Genomic DNA, 22184 nt, shown 5'->3' on the forward strand with positions numbered 1-22184 from the left:
TTTCAGAATAAAAGACTTTGACACATTTATTAGAGTTAAAATGTCGAGAGTTCATCTGGAGGATCCAACAGTTTCCCTCCAAATGTCGACAGAAAAACAGAAAATATTTACAGGTATTGATCAGGTATCAGCACTGATTAACAGCTAATGTAGTGAGACAAACAATCAGAGATAGGAGTGGAAGGAAGATGTCTCACTCTGTATACTGTAGTGAGAGATAGGAGTGTATGATGATTATGTTCTCTTGATAAAATGTAATATAATAATATGTAACAATGCAACATACGCTGACTGAATCACTCTGTAGTATAAAGTGATATATAAACAGAGATAGGAGTGTTGGGAAGATGTCTCACTCTGTAGTTTAAAGTGATATATAAAGTTACTTGGTTCATTTCTTGAAGAACTTCTTGTTGAGGAGGAAGATGAGCAGGTTGACGTTGACCTTCGCTTTGTCGAACATCTTCATCACTGCCACGCCCTCATACTGCAGCTGCAGCAGGTCCTACAACACACACAGTATAAATAAAACACACACAAAATAATACACACACAATTTAAATAATGGACACACACACACACACACCCTGGTTAGCTCAGTATTTATCCTGGTTTAGCTCCGTATTTATCCTGGTTTAGCTCCGTATTTATCCTGGTTTAGCTCCGTATTTATCCTGGTTTAGCTCGGTATCTAGCCTGGTTTAACTCGGTATTTATCCTGGTTAAGCTCCGTATTTATCCTGGTTTAGCTCGGTATCAAGCCTGGTTTAACTCGGTATTGATCCTGGTTTAGCTTAGTATTTATCCTGGTTCAGCCCAGTATTTATCCTGGTATTTATCCTGGTTTAGCTCCGTATTTATCCTGGTATTTATCCTGGTTTAGCTCCGTATTTATCCTGGTTTAGCTCCGTATTTATCCTGGTATTTATCCTGGTATTTATCCTGGTTTAGCTCAGTATTTATCCTGGTTTAGCTCGGTATTTATCCTGGTATTTATCCTGGTTTAGCTCAGTATTTATCCTGGTATTTATCCTGGTTTAGCTCAGTATTTATCCTGGTTTAGCTCTGTATTTATCCTGGTATTTATCCTGGTTTAGCTCCGTATTTATCCTGGTATTTATCCTGGTATTTATCCTGGTTAAGCTCAGTATTTATCCTGGTTTAGCTCTGTATTTATCCTGGTATTTATCCTGGTTTAGCTCCGTATTTATCCTGGTTTAGCTCAGTATTTATCCTGGTATTTATCCTGGTTTAGCTCTGTATTTATCCTGGTATTTATCCTGGTTTAGCTCCGTATTTATCCTGGTATTTATCCTGGTTTAGCTCCGTATTTATCCTGGTATTTATCCTGGTATTTATCCTGGTTTAGCTCCGTATTTATCCTGGTATTTATCCTGGTTTAGCTCCGTATTTATCCTGGTATTTATCCTGGTTTAGCTCAGTATTTATCCTGGTTTAGCTCGGTATTTATCCTGGTATTTATCCTGGTTTAGCTCAGTATTTATCCTGGTTTAGCTCGGTATTTATCCTGGTATTTATCCTGGTTTAGCTCAGTATTTATCCTGGTTTAGCTCAGTATCTAGCCTGGTTTAGCTCGGTATTTATCCTGGTTTAGCTCAGTATCTAGCCTGGTTTAGCTCGGTATCTAGCCTGGTTTAGCTCAGTATTTATCCTGGTTTAGCTCCATATTTATCCTGGTATTTATCCTGGTTTAGCTCGGTATCTAGCCTGGTTTAGCTCAGTATTTATCCTGGTTTAGCTCGGTATTTATCCTGGTTTAGCTCAGTATCTAGCCTGGTTTAGCTCGGTATCTAGCCTGGTTTAGCTCGGTTTTTATCCTGGTTTAGCTCGGTTTTTATCCTGGTTTAGCTCGGTATTTATCCTGGTTTAGCTCGGTATTTATCCTGGTTTAGCTCGGTATTTATCCTGGTTTAGCTCAGTATTTATCCTGGTTTAGCTCAGTATCTAGCCTGGTTTAGCTCCGTATTTATCCTGGTTTAGCTCAGTATCTAGCCTGGTTTAGCTCCGTATTTATCCTGGTATTTATCCTGGTTTAGCTCAGTATCTAGCCTGGTTTAGCTCAGTATTTATCCTGGTTTAGCTCCGTATTTATCCTGGTATTTATCCTGGTTTAGCTCCGTATTTATCCTGGTTTAGCTCCGTATTTATCCTGGTATTTATCCTGGTTTAGCTCGGTATTTATCCTGGTTTAGCTCAGTATCTAGCCTGGTTTAGCTTTCCGGTATTTATCCTGGTTTAGCTCAGTATCTAGCTGGTTTAGCGTATTTATCCTGGTATTTATCCTGGTTTAGCTCGGTATCTAGCCTGGTTTAGCTCAGTATTTATCCTGGTTTAGCTCCGTATTTATCCTGGTTTAGCTCCGTATTTATCCTGGTATTTATCCTGGTTTAGCTCGGTATTTATCCTGTTTAGCTCGTATCCTGGTTTAGCTCGGTATTTATCCTGGTTTAGCTCAGTATTTATCCTGGTTTAGCTCTATTATCCTTTAGTATTTATCCTGGTTTAGCTCAGTATCTAGCCTGGTTTAGCTCGGTATTTATCCTGGTTTAGCTCAGTATCTAGCCTGGTTTAGCTCAGTATTTATCCTGGTTTAGCTCCGTATTTATCCTGGTATTTATCCTGGTTTAGCTCAGTATCTAGCCTGGTTTAGCTCAGTATTTATCCTGGTATTTATCCTGGTTTAGCTCAGTATCTAGCCTGGTTTAGCTCAGTATTTATCCTGGTTTAGCTCCGTATTTATCCTGGTATTTATCCTGGTTTAGCTCCGTATTTATCCTGGTTTAGCTCGGTATTTATCCTGGTTTAGCTCAGTATCTAGCCTGGTTTAGCTCCGTATTTATCCTGGTATTTATCCTGGTTTAGCTCGGTATTTATCCTGGTTTAGCTCAGTATCTAGCCTGGTTTAGCTCCGTATTTATCCTGGTTTAGCTCGGTATTTATCCTGGTATTTATCCTGGTTTAGCTCAGTATTTATCCTGGTTTAGCTCCGTATTTATCCTGGTTTAGCTCCGTATTTATCCTGGTATTTATCCTGGTTTAGCTCGGTATTTATCCTGGTTTAGCTCAGTATCTAGCCTGGTTTAGCTCAGTATTTATCCTGGTTTAGCTCCGTATTTATCCTGGTATTTATCCTGGTTTGGCTCCGTATTTATCCTGGTTTAGCTCGGTATTTATCCTGGTATTTATCCTGGTTTAGCTCGGTATTTATCCTGGTTTAGCTCAGTATTTAGCCTGGTTTAGCTCGGTATTTATCCTGGTATTTAGCCTGGTATTTAGCCTGGTATTTATCCTGGTTTAGCTCGGTATTTATCCTGGTTTAGCTCAGTATTTAGCCTGGTTTAGCTCAGTATTTATCCTGGTATTTATCCTGGTTTGGCTCGGTATTTATCCTGGTATTTATCCTGGTTTAGCTCGGTATTTATCCTGGTATTTATCCTGGTTTAGCTCGGTATTTATCCTGGTTTAGCTCAGTATCTAGCCTGCTTTGTACCTGGTATTTGAGCAGGAACTCTTCCATCTCGACGCCGAGGAATCTCGCTTTGACGTTGAAACTTCCTTTCTCGGGTCCGGGAACGATGTCAAACACAACGTTCTTAAACCTGGAACAGTTCAGAACGGTTCAGTTCACTTTGTACAGGAGGAGCAACAGTAAACCATTAGCTTCAATAGTTTATCACATATGTTCTCACTGTGTGGTCGGCAGGTCTTCAATCTCTAACAGAACTCCTTTCTCCTGCAGACGGGTGGCGCTATAGCTCACAGCAGGAAGCTTCTTCTTCCCTTTGCCCTCTGCTGCCTTCTTATTGGTCGATTTACTGCAACACACAACCAATCCCAACATTAACCTCAGTGTGCGAGAGAGTAAACAGTTCACACTCTTCATAAACAACCAAAGAGTTCAGTTTGATTTGTTTATCACAGATGTTATCAGGACAAACACAAAGAACCAATCACAGGACTTCAGCTGTCAGTATCTCATTGGACAGCGTTAGGCGGTGGGTGGAGCTTTAAATCATACAAGTTATAAACTATAATTCATAAATATAGTTAAAAAGGGTCCCTTAAATGTAAATGTTTGTTACCAATAAACAAAAATATATTTATCAATTATAAAATCTAATCTATTATAATATATATATTTATCTATTTTAAATATATTTATCTATAAAATATATTTATATATTTATCTATTCTATCCATTATCTATAAGATAAATATATTTTACATAATAAAATATATTTAAAGGTAAACCGTGTGTGTGTGTGTGTGTGTGTGTGTGTGTGTACCTGGTGGTCAGGTTGTCCAGACAGGAAGTGATGTAATGTCTGTAGTAGTCCACCTGTTCACTGTGGAAGTTGCTCTTTGCCTGCAGGCTGCTGAGAGTCTGATGGAGTTTCTGAAGCTCCGCCCCCCGGCGCTGGCGGTGCAGACGCTGCTGACGGATGTCCTGGGGGGGGGTTAAATTATCAGTTAACATATGAGCTGAAAATAATCTATATCGTGCATCTATAGATAAATTATTATAAAATGTTTACATAGTTTGATCTTATATTTACAGTAATATATATTTATACTAATATCACTATATCACATCCCATCATGTCTCACTTTTATTTTATTTACTAAGAAGCTTCAGCAGGATGAAGTCATTATTCTCATTAATGTTATCATTAATGTTATTCATATCATTATTCTCATTAATGTTATCATTAATGTTATTCATATCATTATTATCATTAATGTTTTCATTAATGTTATTAATATAACATAAGATAAGATATTCCTTTATTTGTCCCACAATGGGGAAATTCCAAAGATAATTCCAAATTATTATTAATGTTGTTATTAATGTTATTAATATCCTTATTACTATTATTATTATCATTATTGTTATTAATGTTATTAATATCATTATTACTATTATTATCATTATTGTTATTAATGTTATTAATATCCTTATTACTATTATTATTATCATTATTGTTATTAATGTTATTAATATCATTATTACTATTATTATCATTATTGTTATTAATGTTATTAATATCCTTATTACTATTATTATTATCATTATTGTTATTAATGTTATTAATATCATTATTACTATTATTACTATTATTATTATTATCATTAATGTTATTAATATCATTATTACTATTATTATTATTATTATCATTCATGTTATTAATATCCTTATTACTATTATTATTATCATTATTGTTATTAATGTTATTAATATCATTATTATCATTAATGTTTTCATTAATGTTATTCATATCATTATTATCATTAATGTTTTTATTAATGTTATTAATATAACATAAGATAAGATAATCCTTTATTTGTCCCACAATGGGGAAATTCCAAAGATAATTCCAAATTATTATTAATGTTATTAATATCCTTATTACTATTATTATTATCATTATTGTTATTAATGTTATTAATATCCTTATTACTAGTATTATTATTATCATTATTGTTATTAATGTTATTAATATCCTTATTACTATTATTATTATCATTAATGTTATTAATGTTATTAATATCCTTATTACTATTATTATTATCATTATTGTTATTAATGTTATTAATATCATTATTACTATTATTATTATTGTTATTAATGTTATTAATATCCTTATTACTATTATTATTATCATTATTGTTATTAATGTTATTAATATCATTATTACTATTATTATTATTATCATTAATGTTATTAATGTTATAACTATATTATCGGTTAAGTCAGTGTTGATGTTGTCAATGTTTGAGACTGTAGTGACATCACTTCCTGTTTCAGGTTAGAGGTGTGTGATTGGTTACCTTGGCAATCATCTGCAGGATTTGGTTTTCAGGCTGAGGAGGTTTTAGGACTCCCAGTCCCTCCAGACGACGAAGACTCCTCAGGATCTTCCTCTTCTTCTCCTCTAAGCTCAGGTTGCCATTGGCAACCAGCGACTGGTTCCTCTTCATCTTCTCAGGTGTACGAGCATCCTGCCGAACTCGCCGCTGCATCAGCCAATCATGGCACACTTCCTGTGGAGCAGGAGGAGAGACATTCATCTGTGGTTCACCTGTACCTGTGTGTGTGTGTGCGTGTGTGCGTGTGCGTACCTGGTCATGTGACGCAGACGCTCTCAGGATGTCACTCAGAGAGTCACCTGACTGAGTCCTGATGACATCAATGATCAGCTGCTTCGTGCTGAAAAAATGAAAAAAAAAAAAAAGAGCAGAATGATCCAACATGCTAAGCTACCTGAGCAGGTGAAGCTAACAGGCTAACATGCTAAGCTACCTGAGCAGCAGTCCTCTGGCGTCGGGTTTGTCGTCGGACTCGTTGAAGATGTCAAACTTGTTAGTGAGGGTCAGAGAGACCTCCATCCTGGACTCTGATCCTGGATCTGCTGATGAAGACTCTCCTGAACACCACAAAGCAGACGGGTCCTGGTTCACTGACACAAACCGGTTCACATGTTCCCGTCTGGATTTAGATCCACCACACTACTGAGACTGCTCTCCTAAAGATACTGGTAACGTCTCTCAGAGAGTCCAGTCTCTAACAGTCCAACAGGGTCCGGCCTCTAACAGTCCAACAGGGTCCGGTCTCTAACAGTCCAACAGGGTCCGGTCTCTAACAGTCCAACGCGGTCCGGTCTCTAACAGTCCAACAGGGTCCGGTCTCTAACAGTCAAACAGGGTCCGGTCTCTAACAGTCCAACGCGGTCCGGTCTCTAACAGTCCAACGCGGTCCGGTCTCTAACAGTCCAACGCGGTCCGGTCTCTAACAGTCCAACACGGTCCGGTCTCTAACAGTCCAACAGGGTCCGGTCTCTAACAATACAACAGGGTCCGGTCTCTAACAGTCCTGGATCCAGAATCAGCCTTCTACCACCTTATACATATCAGATGTTACATTGTAGAAACTAGTTTGTTTGTTAGCAGCAGTGTCTTAATACCAATGAGCTCCTGCAGGGTGGGGACTGGTCCAAGGTCCTTCAGCAGCAGTCTGAGGGGGTCACAGGGGTCCGGACACAAAACCTCCTGCTGCTCCAACAACAGCTACATACATACATACACACACACACACACACACACACACACACACACACACACACACACACACACACACACACACACACACACAGTGAATATACAGCTGCAGACATGGGGGTCCCTGTATGATCCAGGTCCAGGTTCCTGTACCTGGTGCGTGTTGAGCAGCTCGCTGACGGAGATGTAGACGACGGGTTTGTTGACAATCAGCAGCTCTGAGTATTCGTCCATGTTGAATCTGTCCTCTGGTTCAGGAACGTCACAAACACACAACAGGAACTTCCTGTCGGGCACAAACAGCGAGAACCTCATCAGACCAGGACAACATAGAGTCCAGTACGGAGACTGGTCAATAAAAACCTGCAGGTGGATCAGAGAGTGAAGGGCAGTAAAGGGGAGATGTTAAACCGAAGGACCCGGACAGTCCGTATGTGTCCGTCTGTATTCACATTCATTAATTGGCTTTTTGTTTGCGGTACTTAGCAGAACTGCCTCTCCTCCGAGCACAGAGCAGAGGAACAGGAGGAGTTGATGAAAGCAGTGTGAGTAAAAACAAGTAACATGTTACAACAACAACAATCTCTGTGTGCACGTTGTAGTAATGTGATTACAGACGTTTTAACATTTAGGACTCAGAGGTCACATGAAGCCTCTGACCTGAACTTGTTGTGAGTCTGTGTGATGTACTGGTTCAGAGCTCTGACGTGGTATCCGTCTCCGTGGAAGTGTTTGTTGGCGGCAGCGTGCTGCAGCATGCGGGCGATGGAGCCTAGGATGTGGCGCTGCTCCGGCTGCAGGCTGGAGCCGGCAGACCGGTCCACCACGTCAAATCCATCTGGAGCCACGATGGCCGGGTTCATGTAGCGATAGTAGACGAGGTTACCGACAATCTGAAGGAGGTCACAGACATTTGCTTTAATCCATCAGAAACAATAATTAATCAGTTCACTCTTCAGTTGTTCACATGAACCTGTTTACCCTCAACAACCATGTTCAATATGTTCATTTACAGCAGCACAACAAAGTATGTTAGACTGATTCACTTCTGCTGTATACACGACACTGGTTGAGGCTCTGTCTACATCCTGGAGGGTACTGAAAACTGACTGGTTGAGGCTCTGTCTACATCCTGGAGGGTACTGAAAACTGACTGGTTGAGGCTGTCTACATCCTGGAGGGTACTGGGAGCTGACTGGTTGAGGCTCTGTCCACATCCTGGAGGTTACCTTGTAAAGTTCGTCCTCGCTGGCTTCAGGGAACTTCGCCTTCAGAGCATCTCTGAGCACCTTCGCTGTGTAACGTAATCCATATCTACAGCAAACACACAAATATAGCATGGATGAACAGGTGGAGACCTATGGTAGTTTGTGGAGGTTGGAGGTGAACAGGTGCAGACCTATGGTAGTTTGTGGAGGTTGGAGGTGAACAGGTGGAGACCTATGGTAGTTTGTGGAGGTTGGAGGTGAACAGGTGGAGACCTATGGTAGTTTGTGGAGGTTGGAGGTGAACAGGTAAGAGACCTACAGTAGTTTGTGGAGGTTGGAGGTGAACAGGTAAGAGACCTATGGTAGTTTGTGGAGGTTGGAGGTGAACAGGTGGAGACCTATGGTAGTTTGTGGAGGTTGGAGGTGAACAGGTAAGAGACCTACAGTAGTTTGTGGAGGTTGGAGGTGAACAGGTGCAGACCTATGGTAGTTTGTGGAGGTTGGAGGTGAACAGGTGGAGACCTATGGTAGTTTGTGGAGGTTGGAGGTGAACAGGTGGAGACCTATGGTAGTTTGTGGAGGTTGGAGGTGAACAGGTAAGAGACCTACAGTAGTTTGTGGAGGTTGGAGGTGAACAGGTAAGAGACCTATGGTAGTTTGTGGAGGTTGGAGGTGAACAGGTGGAGACCTATGGTAGTTTGTGGAGGTTGGAGGTGAACAGGTAAGAGACCTACAGTAGTTTGTGGAGGTTGGAGGTGAACAGGTGGAGACCTATGGTAGTTTGTGGAGGTTGGAGGTGAACAGGTGGAGACCTACGGTAGTTTGTGGAGTCTGGAGGTGAACAGGTGGAGACCTATGGTAGTTTGTGGAGGTTGGAGGTGAACAGGTGGAGCCCTATGGTAGTTTGTGGAGGTTGGAGGTGAACAGGTGGAGACCTACAGTAGTTTGTGGAGGTTGGAGGTGAACAGGTAAGAGACCTACGGTAGTTTGTGGAGGTTAGAGGTGAACAGGTGGAGACCTACGGTAGTTTGTGGAGGTTAGAGGTGAACAGGTGGAGACCTATGGTAGTTTGTGGAGGTTGGAGGTGAACAGGTAAGAGACCTACAGTAGTTTGTGGAGGTTGGAGGTGAACAGGTGGAGACCTATGGTAGTTTGTGGAGGTTGGAGGTGAACAGGTGGAGACCTATGGTAGTTTGTGGAGGTTGGAGGTGAACAGGTGGAGACCTATGGTAGTTTGTGGAGGTTGGAGGTGAACAGGTAAGAGACCTACAGTAGTTTGTGGAGGTTGGAGGTGAACAGGTGGAGACCTACGGTAGTTTGTGGAGGTTGGAGGTGAACAGGTGGAGACCTACGGTAGTTTGTGGAGGTTGGAGGTGAACAGGTAAGAGACCTACAGTAGTTTGTGGAGGTTGGAGGTGAACAGGTAAGAGACCTACAGTAGTTTGTGGAGGTTGGAGGTGAACAGGTGGAGACCTACGGTAGTTTGTGGAGGTTTGAGGTGATGGCTTTGAAGACTCGGTCTGTCAGGTTTTTCAGGTTGATGATGGCGATGTCGATGCGTCTCTGGACTTCAGGGTGACTCAGAGCCTCTGCAGGTGAAACCTCGTACGGCAGAGAGCTGCAGGGACACAAACAGGTGAGTCAGGTATGGAAAGACTAACGGGTCAGAGCTGACTGTGTGTTGCTAAGACCTTCAGTCTTCCAGATGAATCACTTTGTCTGCTCACACCTACCTCTTGTGTCCAGTCTGGGTCTCGGTCTGGTTGATCCAGGTCTTGTATACGTCCACCGGGTCCGTCCTGATGCTCAGAGTTCGGTCCAGCAGGACATCTTGCAGAGCTGGACCCAGAGACTCACGCAGGGCGTTCTGACCGCGAGCATTTCGGTAAAAGTTCACCAGCATCTTGATGATGGTGGGGTTACCTGTGACCACGTCCTGAGGCTGCTCCACCTTCAGTCTGACATCATCACACAGAGACAGGTATGTTACTGATGACATCACAGCCATTTACATCTACTTTTATATCATTGTTATTTTAATTATTTTATTATGACCTCGTCAGAAATAAATCCTATATCCTTTATGTATGTATTGGCTATAGGATTTACTATATAACTGATCGGCAGATTAATTGATTAATCGTTTGTATACATTTTTTATGATAGCAATTTCTTTCTTTTTGTTGTTTAAAAATACTTAAATGAAAAGATCTATTCAGTGTACTTCCTGTTCTGGAGCATCCTCTCAGGTAGCTCTAGGACAGGGTTGAGTAGGGCTGTGAGTTATCATGGTTTGGTCTATAAAATAATCAAATATTGGTAAAGTTTGAATAAGTTTTAACGGCGACAGTCAGTGTCTGTGTGTATCACCTGATCTCATATCGTAGCGCCTCAGTGAACAGCTGCAGCAGCAGGAAGGCCTCCCTGCGGTCCGAGCCGTAGTTAAACAGACTGAACACCAACATCTCCATGAAGGAGGTGGAGCGACTCTGAGGCATCAGGAAGATCAGCTGAGCCAGGTACAGAGGCTGAGTCTGAAACAGTAACAGGCTTTAATATACAATGTGCTCACAGTTCGGTACGTGGTTGGTTGGACAGACAGTTTGTCTCCCCGTCATTGACTGGTGCCGGAGAGTTATCAGCTGCTGATGACATAAATACTGTATATCACAATCAGTGTGAATCATCAGGTTGGACTGCTACCTTGGAATCTTGGATCAACTCCATGTTCACAGTGAGTCATGTCCCAGGTCAAAAGGTGAGTCAAAAAATGATTTGAAACCTAACTGTTGGTAAAATATGCAAACAGAGGGAGTCGGATAGAGGGAGTCAGATAGCGATAGAGGGAGTCAGATAGAGATAGAGGGAGTCAGATACAGATAGAGGGAGTTAGATAGAGATAGAGGGAGTTAGATACAGATAAAGAGAGTCAGATAGAGATAGAGGGAGTCAGATAGCGATAGAGGGAGTCAGATAGAGATAGAGGGAGTCAGATACAGATAGAGGGAGTTAGATAGAGATAGAGGGAGTTAGATACAGATAAAGAGAGTCAGATACAGATAGAGGGAGTTAGATAGAGATAGAGGGAGTTAGATACAGATAAAGAGAGTCAGATACAGATAGAGGGAGTCAGATACAGATAGAGGGAGTCAGATACAGATAGAGGGAGTCAGATACAGATAGAGGGAGTCAGATACAGATAGAGGGAGTGAGATACAGATAGAGGGAGTCAGATACAGATAAAGGGAGTCAGATAGAGATAGAGGGAGTTAGATAGCGATAGAGGGAGTCAGATACAGATAAAGGGAGTCGATAGAGATAGAGGGAGTCAGATACAGATAAAGGGAGTCAGATAGAGATAGAGGGAGTTAGATAGCGATAGAGGAAGTCAGATACAGATAAAGAGAGTCAGATACAGATAGAGGGAGTCAGATACAGATAAAGAGAGTCGGGATATTCAGCATGAGTAACGTAAAGTAAACAGCAGGTACAACCTTTATGTAATCAGTGTGTCGTATGTTTGATGGATTCAAATAAAAATGGTTGTCTCACCTGCAGCAGGTAGAACAGGTGTTGGTAGGCCTCCAGTCTCTCTCTCCTTTCTCTGCTCAGAGCCTTTAGTCCTTTACTCCTCTCAACATCCATCATGTCTGACAGCTGCTCCTTGTTCTTCTTTGTCAGTTTCTTACAATGAGACACCACTTCCTGTCCACAGACAGAGAGAATGAGGGTCGTTAACACTAACGAGACACAAACCCGGGCAGGTAACAACTTCAGGTTTCTGGACTGAATCTTTGTCCCTACCTGTAGAGAGTAATCAATACCTGTAGAGTGGCTCTGTTTCGGACCAGCAGGCCGATCTTCAGGTCCATCAGGTCCAGGTCCGCCTCCAGCTGTCTGTTGAAGCGGATGCTTCTCACCACTTCCTCTCTCTGACGCAGAAGCTCCGCCTCCTCCTTGATGTCACTGTCGCCGAGGTCGAGCAGGTGAACGAACTTCCTGACCACCGACAGAGGGGGCGTGGCTGAGTGCACTGAGACAGGTGAGGGGAGGGGCTTAATGATGCCTTATAGTTCAATTCAATTCAATTCAATTTTATTTGTATAGCGCCAATTCATAACAGAAGTTATCTCAGGACACTTTTCAAATAGAGCAGGTCTAGACCGAACTCTTTAAAACATTATTTACAGAGACCCAACAGTACCACCATGAGCAAGACCTTGGAGACAAGGGCAAGGAAAAACTGCCTGTTAAAAGGCAGAAACCTAGGACAGATCCTCCGGCTCTAGGTGGGTGGTCGTCTGTCTCGACCAGTTGGGGTGAGAGAGAGAGAGAGAGAGAGAGAGAGAGAGAGAGAGAGAGAGAGAGAGAGAGCGACAGACAGACAGACAGGTAAACCATAGTAAACCATGAACTCCTGTTAAAGTGATCAGTAACCTAGTAAATTACCCAGCATCCTGTACTGCTCTCGGGCCCGGTTGGCTCTGAAGAAGGCCTGGATCTTTATGACAGCGCCCACCTGTGGACACACACAGTTACTGTAGGATACTGCTTTCTGATTGGCTGAGTACAGACAGTCAGATAGTTAGCTTAGCTTAGCATAAAGACTCACGTGACGTCTGAAGAAACTCAGTCGAGCTCGATATTTTCTCCTCGCCAACCACATCTTCACCAACGACTGGATCTGTTCCACAAACATTATTAACACTGAGATTAACTTTCTTATTAGAACACACTCATCATTGACTCTGATCAATAACTGATAATCAATAATAATATTCAGCTGTTTCAGAAGATGAAGAGTTGGTTGATACCTTCACAGCAGCTCTCCAGTTCATGTATAGAAGCTGCAGCCGACGTCTGTACAACCTCTGCTGGACAAATCTCCTCCAGTGAGCCTGAGACAGACAGACAGACAGACAGACAGACAGTCTCACAGTCACATATTTTATACAAAGTCAACAGAAAGACTTATATATATTCTGTTTTTATATCCTAAATATAATATTATATATATATATATATATATATAATATATAAGAGAAGTGGACAGGAGACAAAGGACGGTGCAGTAAAGGGCCACAGGTCGGATTCAAACCCACAGCCAAGCAGCCTTCGTACATGATGCACCAGCTCTACTAGGTGAGCTACCAGTTCCTGTTTGAAGGTTCTCACCTGGATGATGACCACAGCAGGTGTGTGAATGATCAGGTAACACCGTCGAGCCTCCAGCTTCTGTCTGAGCAGGAATCCTCGACAGACAGCCTGCAGACGGACGACGAGGGCTTCACTGTTCTGCCACAGCACGCTGCGAGTGTACGAGCCCGTAACACTGCTGACTACTTCCTGCACATGTGACATCATACAATGACATCACTGCTGATGACCAATCACAGGCAATGAGACAAATGTTTCAATCTGCTCACTGAAACTGGAGAACAGACCTCAGACCCTCTCTCTCTGTCCCTCAGGTGTCTCTCTCTCTCTTCCTCTCCTTCAGGTGTCTCTCCCTGTCCCTCAGGTGTCTCTCTCATTCAGGTGTCTCTCTCATTCAGGTGTCTCTCAGGTGTCTCTCTCATTCAGGTGTCTCTCCCTGTCCCTCAGGTGTCTCTCTCATTCAGGTGTCTCTCCCTGTCCCTCAGGTGTCTCTCTCATTCAGGTGTCTCTCCCTGTCCCTCAGGTGTCTCTCTCATTCAGGTGTCTCACCTGTATTAGCTGTCTGTCGAGGAACACACTGTTGTGTATGAAGCCGTTGGGTTTGTCCCAGCTGCCCTCCAGTCTGTTCAGCTGGAAGTAGTAGAACGAGCTGTCGTCCAGCCGGACTCGAACCCACGGACTCCTGTTGTCTCCTGCAAAAAGCCTCAATATTAATTTAATTCAACGCGTTTAAAACGAGAAAATAATTATACATTGATCGTATATAAAAAAAAGTGGGAGGTTAAGTAGCTTTTTCATGGATGGCCAAATGAGGTTGTGTTTGAAGGTGGGACGTCAGGGACATTTAGGACATATTATAATATAGGCCAGCATACATCCGAGAGAGAGAGAGAGAGAGAGAGAGAGATTCGGGGATCCAGTGCCAATTCGACGAGGGGGGAAATGTTGCTCCGTCCCTGATCCTCGTATTAGTATCAGGGACGCATTATTTTTGAACCGCCTACAGTGTGAACGGATAAGCTGACGGCGCGGAGCGAGGGCGTGTCGGTCAGACAGTCTGATAACTGCACAGGTCTCTCACTCAACTTAATAAAGAGAAATGTCCCACAAAGCAACGTTACAGGACCAAACAACAGTAACGTAGTAACTGTAACTGTCTTTGGAAACTTATATGAGGAAAAAAAATACCACAGCTGTACGTGGAGAAGCGTCTGTCCTCCTGTCTGTCCTCCTGTCTGTCCTACCGACTCTTCGTCACATTTCTGCCCGAAAAACAGCGTCTGTCACCGGCGAAAAACTCACGGAGGGTTTGTGATCAAAAATCAAAAATCACCGCGAACGCCAGCCCTCCGGACCGAGACATCAGTTTACTTTCACTTTCCAGGATGTTTGGGCTCTGGTGCGCAGGTGGCTATGGTGGCTGTTGTTGGTAATGCTAGCGGAATTCAGAAATAATTTATTAAATAATTTATTAACGGTATCTTTATAGTCCAAACAAAGCCGACGTTGCACACCCTTAAACCACACAGCAGCCATGTTGAAACTCTCAGGTCAGTCTGATCCTGATCTAACTGTATTCATATATAATATATATAATATAAAGTGAGTGATTTTTGAATGGAGTCTGCTGATATTGAGATTATTAGTTCAGTGAGTTCACAAACAGACATCAGATTCAACAAATCCTAACTTCAGGTTTACAATTAACAGCCTGATAATACCATATAAGGCTGCACATCCTGCTCTATGTTTGAGGAAGTAAAGAGAAGAAGTTTAGGAGCTGGCAGATTGAAGTTCCTAAAGAGTGAGACAGGAGGACAGACTAGTGTCTGTCTCAGGTACCTTGCTGCATCCTGTCTGTGAGCAGACTGTGGAGCTCTCTCTGATACTCTGCAGCACAGGTAGAAACCAGCCCCTGCAGCTGGACTTCAGGTAGACTCAGGACACGAATAGTCTGATTCACTCGCTTCTCCTTTACAGCCTGATTCACTGCTGCTACCGACAGACACACTGAAAGAACATCATCAATAACATCATCAATATCATCATCAATAACATCATCAATAACATCATCAATATCATCATCAATATCATCATCAAGAACATCATCAATATCATCATCAATAACATCAATATCATCATCAATATCATCATCAATAACATCAATATCATCATCAATATCATCATCAATAACATCAATATCATCATCATCATCAATATCATCATCAATATCATCATCACTGCTGCTACCGACACTGAAGTAACATAATCAATATTACACATTGATTATAGCTCCACATAATTATGACTTTATGATTGATTATTTTGTTGTGATGACACTGAACAGTTTGACCTCTTCTATAATCAATAAAATAAAGTCTTACACTTCAGAGCTCTCTGACTCTCCTGATTGGCTCTGCTTACAGCTTCCTGGATATCAGCCAACCACAGCTCAGCTCCTGGGTCTCTGCTTACCTGATTGGACAGGAGGAGGACATGTGACATCAGGTTGAGAAAAACTAAATACTGCAACGAATGATGAAGATTCAGAGTTGTGAGCTGTTATTGTTTACCTGTGTGTGTGGTTACCTGTGTGTGTTTACCTGTGTGTGTTTACCTGTGTGTGTGTGTGTGTTTACCTGTGTATGTATACCTGTGTGTGTTTACCTGTGTGTGTGTGTGTGTGTTTACCTGTGTATGTATACCTGTGTGTGTTTACCTGTGTGTATTTACCTGTGTGTGTGTGGTTACCTCTGTGTGTGTGTGTGTGTTTACCTGTGTGGTTACCTGTGTGTGTTTACCTGTGTGTGTTTACCTGTGTGTGTGTGTGTTTACCTGTGTATGTATACCTGTGTGTGTTTACCTGTGTATGTATACCTGTGTGTGTTTACCTGTGTGTGTTTACCTGTGTGTGTTTACCTGTGTATGTATACCTGTGTGTGTTTACCTGTGTGTATTTACCTGTGTGTGTGTGTGTGGTTACCTGTGTGTGTTTACCTGTGTGTGTTTACCTGTGTATGTATACCTGTGTGTGTTTACCTGTGTATGTATACCTGTGTGTGTTTACCTGTGTGTGTTTACCTGTGTATGTATACCTGTGTGTGTTTACCTGTGTGTATTTACCTGTGTGTGTGTGTGTGTGGTTACCTGTGTGTGTTTACCTGTGTGTGTGGTTACCTGTGTGTGTTTACCTGTGTGTGTGTGTTTACCTGTGTATGTATACCTGTGTGTGTTTACCTGTGTGTATTTACCTGTGTGTGGTTGCATGAAAGCAGGTTAAACTTATCCCGGCCAAGTTACTATGGTGATTTATTCTCTGCAGTTAGCCTGCTCCAGACCAGGCTAACAGCCAGACTAACATTAATCCTAGTGATTCACCTGTATTTCCACCGTCAATCCTGTGAGGAATTAATGTGTTTTACAGCATGTCCATGGTCTTTCTAAGTATGTTGCATCATTTTAATTATCCTGCATTAAAATATTACATATTGTCATTTCTCATTTATTTAAATCTGTTGGCTGTTTGTAATTGCAACAGTCTTTTTATATTGATTCAAGTGGTAGTATTATTACTCAGGACAAGTGTTATATTGCTATGCTAATGAAGACTGCTTGTCAAACTGCATAAATATGTTTTATTGCAGTAATTGAGATTACAAAACACAGCTGATGAAGTTGCAAAGGTGTTTTCAATGAAATCTGTGACAAGGGCAATATAGTATATATATATATATATATATATATATATATATATATATATATATATAAAACATAAAACCTTCCCTCTCTCCCTCTTGGGGTGGTATCTGTGTGTCATCCTCGAGCTCGGGTCCTCTACCAGAGGCCTGGGAGTTTGAGGGTTCTGCGCAGTATCTAGCTGTTCCTAGGACTGAGCTCTTCTGGACTGAGGCTTCTGATGTTGTTCCTGGGATCTGTTGGAGCCACTCCCCCAGTTTGGGGGTCACTGCCCCGAGTGCTCCTACTACCCCTACTTTGGGTTCTTCTATTCCATACTGGGTACAGATGTTCCTGTACACTATTCCAGCCACTTGGTTGTGTCTCTCCATGTACGCTGACCCGGCTAGCCTCTTACACCCTGCTACTATGTGCTGGACTGTCTCAGGGGCATCTTTGCATAGTCTGCACCTTGGGTCAGATCTACTCTTGTAGATCTTGGCCTCTATGGCTCTTGTACCTAGGGCCTGTTCTTGTGCTGCCATGATCAGTGCCTCTGTGCTGTCTCTGAGTCCAGCCTTTTCCAGCCATTGGTAGGTCTTCTCCATATCAGCCACTTCTTCAGTTTGGTGGTGGTACGTGCCATGTAGGGGCTTGTCCCTCAAGGTTGTCTGCTCCAGTGTGGTAGTCTGCGTCTCTAACCGCTCGACTATCCAGCTAGTACATAGTGTTTATTATTATTCTCTCTCTCTCTCTCTCTCTCTCTCTCCCTCTCCTGTTCCCTCTTCATAATGGCTTGCCCTTTCTTGGAGGATGTGCTGGATGAGGAAGCCCTAATCCTCAGACGAGCATTTAGTCATGAAAGAGTCTTCTGGGACAGGTCAGACCCATTGGCCGTTGGAGAGGATTATCTCATTGAGAGATACAGATTCTCAGGTGATGGACTAAGATATTTATGTAGGCTGCTGGGTCCAAAAATACAGCACCAGACAGCAGGAAGCCATGCTCGCACTGTACCACAGATGGTCTGTGTTACAGTGAGATGTTTTGCAAGTGGGAGCTTCCTTTATTCTGTTGGGGATGCAGAGAACCTCAATAAAGGAACCATTGGCAGCACATATCCTGGCTTGGTGGGCCGCCCCCTGTGCCAGTTCTATGGGCTTTTTTTAAACTGCTACAATCATACAGACATTCAACATGTCAGCAGACACCTAATCTATTCACCTCATTTATTCACTGTTATCTACTTTAGAGTCACTGACCAGCCTGCAGAATGTTCTTGTATTTAACTTTTTTAACATTTTTAATGTAACTTGCTTCCAGGTCCTTTTATGGCCAGACAAGTTTGTTCTTTATGAAAGATAGAAAGATAAAATAGATAAAAATAGATTAAATGACACATTGTGGATAATTGTTTGCACTTAATCATACTCTACATTTAAGTAACATGAACCTCTACTTGCCACATTTAAAGCAAAGTGTACAACAGTTGATTAGTGGACTTAAAGTAACTCCTTTAGTCCTTTAATTGGAGCCTAATGATGACAGTTCCAGTGGAGCACTGTTTATTCATTGTACAGTTTTGGACTACTTAAGCATTAAGCCGGTCCGCTATTGTCTGCCAGGCTTTCTCTCTTTCTTTCATTATGGCATTGGTATTGCCTTTTTTTCTTCTATCTTCCACCTCTTCATAGAACTCCATCAGGAGCTGTTGTTCAGCGACTCTTATCCATGTTCCCATCGGTGATTCTGTGAGCGATCGCGAGGTCTAGTTCAGTATGCCGTGAACACGCACTTATCCCGACTATCTACACCTGGCTTAACATAGCCGCACCTTTTAATCCTGGCTCCGCAAACGTGCAACCGATGCTCAATTATCATGGATTTCTTTATCCTACTTTTGTGCAATACCCCACTGTGTGTGTTTACCTGTGTGTGTGTGTGTGTGTTTACCTGTGTGTGTGTGTGTGTGTGTGTGTGTGTGTGTGTTTACCTGTGTGTGTGTGTGTGTGTGTGTGTGTGTGTGTGTTTACCGTTGTGTGTGTGTGTGTGTGTGTGTGTGTGTGTGTGTGTTTACCTGTGTGTGTGTGTGTGTGTGTGTGTGTTTACCTGTGTGTGTTTACCTGTGTGTGTGTGTGTGTGTGTGTTTACCTGTGTGTGTGTGTGTGTGTTTACCTGTGTGTGTTTACCTGTGTGTGTTTACCTGTGTGTGTGTGTGTGTGTGTGTTTTTACCTGTGTGTGTGTGTGTGTGTGTGTTTACCTGTGTGTGTGTTTACCTGTGTGTGTGTGTGTGTGTGTGTGTGTGTGTGTGTGTGTGTGTGTGTACGTGTGTGTGTGTGTGTGTGTGTGTGTGTTTTGTGTGTGTGTGTGTGTGTGTGTGTGTGTGTGTGTGTGTGTGTGTGTGTGGTTACCTGAGCTTTGTGCTGCCTGGCTCTGGTCAGCAGGGTCAGGTATCTGCAGGTGTTGGCAGGTAAGACCTCTTCCAGTCCACAGGAGGGCAGCAGCAGAGCAGACAGCAGCTGCTGAGAGTCTCTTCTGATCACAGCCTCGTTAATCTGACCCACACACAGCAGCTCTGAAGGTCAGAGGTCACACAGTGAGGTCACAAATAGGGGTGAGCTATATGGGCAAAAAATAATATCTCGATGTTTTTTGGGATTTTGGTGATAACGATAATCAGTCGATATCTTTAAATGTGATTGGAATTGTCTGAGTTCGGGTTTGTGTCCACCAAACGCGTTTTTTATCGCTGAGAGCTCCAGAACTCATCGCGCCCAGGGTCAAAGTGACGATTCATTGTCCGGCCCGGGGTCAGGTTGAACGATTATTGTCCGCGGGGGTCAAGGTTGAACGACTTCGGGGGTCAAGGTTGGGATTCATTGTCCGAGCGCCCAGCGGGGTCAAAGGTTGAACAGATTCATTGTCCGAGCGCCCAGCGGGGTCAAAGGTTGAACAGATTCATTGTCCGAGCGCCCAGCGGGGTCAAAGGTTGAACAGATTCATTGTCCGAGCGCCCAGCGGGGTCAAAGGTTGAACAGATTCATTGTCCGAGCGCCCAGCGGGGTCAAAGGTTGAACAGATTTCAACTGGAAGCGCTCTGAGCGCTGCGCTTTTTGAAACTAAACCATTTCCATGCCAGAGAGGTCGACCCACGCCTCGGCACTGAATCATCTGAAGTACCGGTAGCTTCAGGGACTGGAGGTGTTTGCATTTTCTCTCTATCATCACAACGCGCTGCTAAACTGTTACAAGGAGGATGCTAGCGAGAGGTCACGTGATCACCTCATGTGATCACGTAGGCCCACTAGTCATGTGACTGAATCCTGCCATGCTGTAGAGCGCTGCTGCACCGTGTATTAATGGATGTGAGGAGTTTCCACGGGCGTTTCAATGTTTTTGGCGAAGTAATTCAATACTCGATAATGGAATGACGATATTATATATCGCCCACCTCTAGTCACACAGTGAGGTCACAGAATTGAATCCTAATGAGTGGATCCCTGGGGGGCGGAGTTTATCAGCTACACTGCAACCAGCCACCAGAGGATGATGTCGTCCAATTTTACATACAGTCAGTGTTTCTAATACAAGACAAACTGTTAGCCTAGCTGAGCACAAAGACCCTCACAGTGTGTGTGTGTGTGTGTGTGTGTGTGTGTGCGTGTGTGTGTGTGCGTGTCATACGTTGGTGTTCGTCCTGCACGGAGTTGTTCACAGAGTTGATTCCTTCCTGCAGCTGATTCCAGGTCAGCAGATCTTTTCCCACCTGCTGCTTCACACCAACCAGACACTGAAAGTACCTGAGGACACGATGACATCATTATTATAAAGATCATCACCATGACCGGACCGGCCCCGGTTGGTTCTGGGAGCAGGGTTTGGATGGATCTGTAAACACTCACATTAGCAGATACACAAACATCAGTACCAACTCAGACCACATCAGTGCGACAGGTAGGCTGACAGACAGGCATAAAGTGTCTTACCTGTCCAGCAAGGTGTGGTCGACATCAGAGAGCCCTGCAGACGGACTGACCAATGAGGAGCTGAACTGTTGCCGACGTCCCGCCTCTATCGCCTGATTGATGAGAGCGACAGCTGACAGCATCTCCACGGCAACAAACAGCTCCTCCTGCTGCAGCTCTCCCTGGTGGAGACAGACAGGAAACAGTCACACTACCAGCAGAGGGAGGACTCAGGTGTATGCCCAGGTGTATGCTCAGGTGTATGCCCAGGTGTATGCCCAGGTGTATGCCCAGGTGTATGCCCAGGTGTATGCCCAGGTGTATGCCCAGGTGTATGCCCAGGTGTATGCCCAGGTGTATGCCCAGGTGTATGCCCAGGTGTATGCTCAGGTGTATGCCCAGGTGTATGCCCAGGTGTATGCTCAGGTGTATGCCCAGGTGTACCTGCGGCGTTTGCCTCTGCAGCAGCTGCAGCTCTCTGTGATACAGAGTCGCAGCAAATGGAAACACTTCAGGCAGCTGGAGGTTAGAGGTCATCAGACAGCTGACAGTGTGTCGGGGGTCGTTGAGACGCAGTGACGCATTAACACTCTGCACCGCAGCGTGCACTGAACACACACACACACACACACACACACACACACACACACACACACACACACACACAGTTATTGATTAAGGATCAGATAGGTCATATTGATTAATTCTCTGATATAACTACTGTGTTACTGATTAATTAACTAATGATTCATAATAATTCATCTGCTGATTATTTCACACAGAATGAAAGAGTGAACAGGCTCAGCGGACACTGGGACGGACACTGGGACGGACACTGGGACAGACACTGGGACAGACACTGGGATGGACTCTGGGACAGGCTCAGCGGACACTGGGACGGACCCAGCGGACACTGGGATGGACACTGGGACAGGCTCAGCGGACACTGGGATGGACACTGGGACAGGCTCAGCGGACACTGGGACGGGCTCAGCGGACACTGGGACAGACACTGGGACGGACACTGGGACGGACACTGGGACAGGCTCAGCGGACACTGGGATGGACACTGGGACAGGCTCAGCGGACACTGGGACGGAC

At 43.5% G+C, this 22184-nt stretch overlaps 1 protein-coding gene and 2 long non-coding RNA genes across 11 annotated transcripts in view; 2 read left to right on the top strand and 1 right to left on the bottom strand.

Annotated features, from left to right (window-relative positions):
• Positions 1-22184, bottom strand: part of iqgap3 (IQ motif containing GTPase activating protein 3) — a 36997-nt gene continuing 14813 nt past the window's right edge. Inside the window, exons 12-38 of the mRNA XM_051415796.1 lie at positions 21528-21691; positions 21105-21265; positions 20803-20918; positions 19530-19693; positions 15827-15917; positions 15285-15452; positions 13992-14134; positions 13461-13631; positions 13100-13183; positions 12898-12969; positions 12735-12804; positions 12110-12318; positions 11838-11990; positions 10656-10819; positions 10019-10243; positions 9763-9903; positions 8307-8391; positions 7738-7970; positions 7231-7363; positions 6984-7086; positions 6323-6446; positions 6142-6229; positions 5851-6063; positions 4308-4468; positions 3711-3836; positions 3512-3620; positions 1-505 (exon numbers count right to left, since the gene is read on the bottom strand). Coding sequence (XP_051271756.1) covers positions 392-505; positions 3512-3620; positions 3711-3836; positions 4308-4468; positions 5851-6063; positions 6142-6229; positions 6323-6446; positions 6984-7086; positions 7231-7363; positions 7738-7970; positions 8307-8391; positions 9763-9903; positions 10019-10243; positions 10656-10819; positions 11838-11990; positions 12110-12318; positions 12735-12804; positions 12898-12969; positions 13100-13183; positions 13461-13631; positions 13992-14134; positions 15285-15452; positions 15827-15917; positions 19530-19693; positions 20803-20918; positions 21105-21265; positions 21528-21691 — 3785 coding nt within the window. The 3' untranslated portion in view covers positions 1-391. The remainder of the gene's footprint in view (positions 506-3511; positions 3621-3710; positions 3837-4307; positions 4469-5850; positions 6064-6141; positions 6230-6322; positions 6447-6983; positions 7087-7230; positions 7364-7737; positions 7971-8306; positions 8392-9762; positions 9904-10018; positions 10244-10655; positions 10820-11837; positions 11991-12109; positions 12319-12734; positions 12805-12897; positions 12970-13099; positions 13184-13460; positions 13632-13991; positions 14135-15284; positions 15453-15826; positions 15918-19529; positions 19694-20802; positions 20919-21104; positions 21266-21527; positions 21692-22184) is intronic.
• On the top strand, positions 8530-9757 carry LOC127372527 (uncharacterized). Of its 9 annotated transcripts, none has more exons than XR_007886698.1 (7): positions 8544-8618; positions 8661-8743; positions 8785-8908; positions 8951-9081; positions 9329-9362; positions 9405-9486; positions 9652-9741. It is a non-coding gene; the product is annotated as an uncharacterized LOC127372527 (long non-coding RNA). The 9 variants fall into 9 exon arrangements; XR_007886701.1 differs by having other exon boundaries at positions 8951-9040; XR_007886696.1 differs by lacking the exon at positions 9329-9362 and having other exon boundaries at positions 8951-9074; positions 9694-9757.
• The window catches only part of LOC127372506 (uncharacterized), a 15486-nt gene continuing 5637 nt past the window's right edge, over positions 12336-22184 (top strand). The window contains exon 1 of the long non-coding RNA XR_007886685.1: positions 12336-12441. This is a non-coding gene — a long non-coding RNA (uncharacterized LOC127372506). The remainder of the gene's footprint in view (positions 12442-22184) is intronic.

This window comes from Dicentrarchus labrax, unplaced genomic scaffold (genome assembly GCF_905237075.1).
Source record: "Dicentrarchus labrax unplaced genomic scaffold, dlabrax2021, whole genome shotgun sequence".
In the NCBI taxonomy this organism is placed as follows: Eukaryota; Metazoa; Chordata; class Actinopteri; family Moronidae; genus Dicentrarchus; species Dicentrarchus labrax.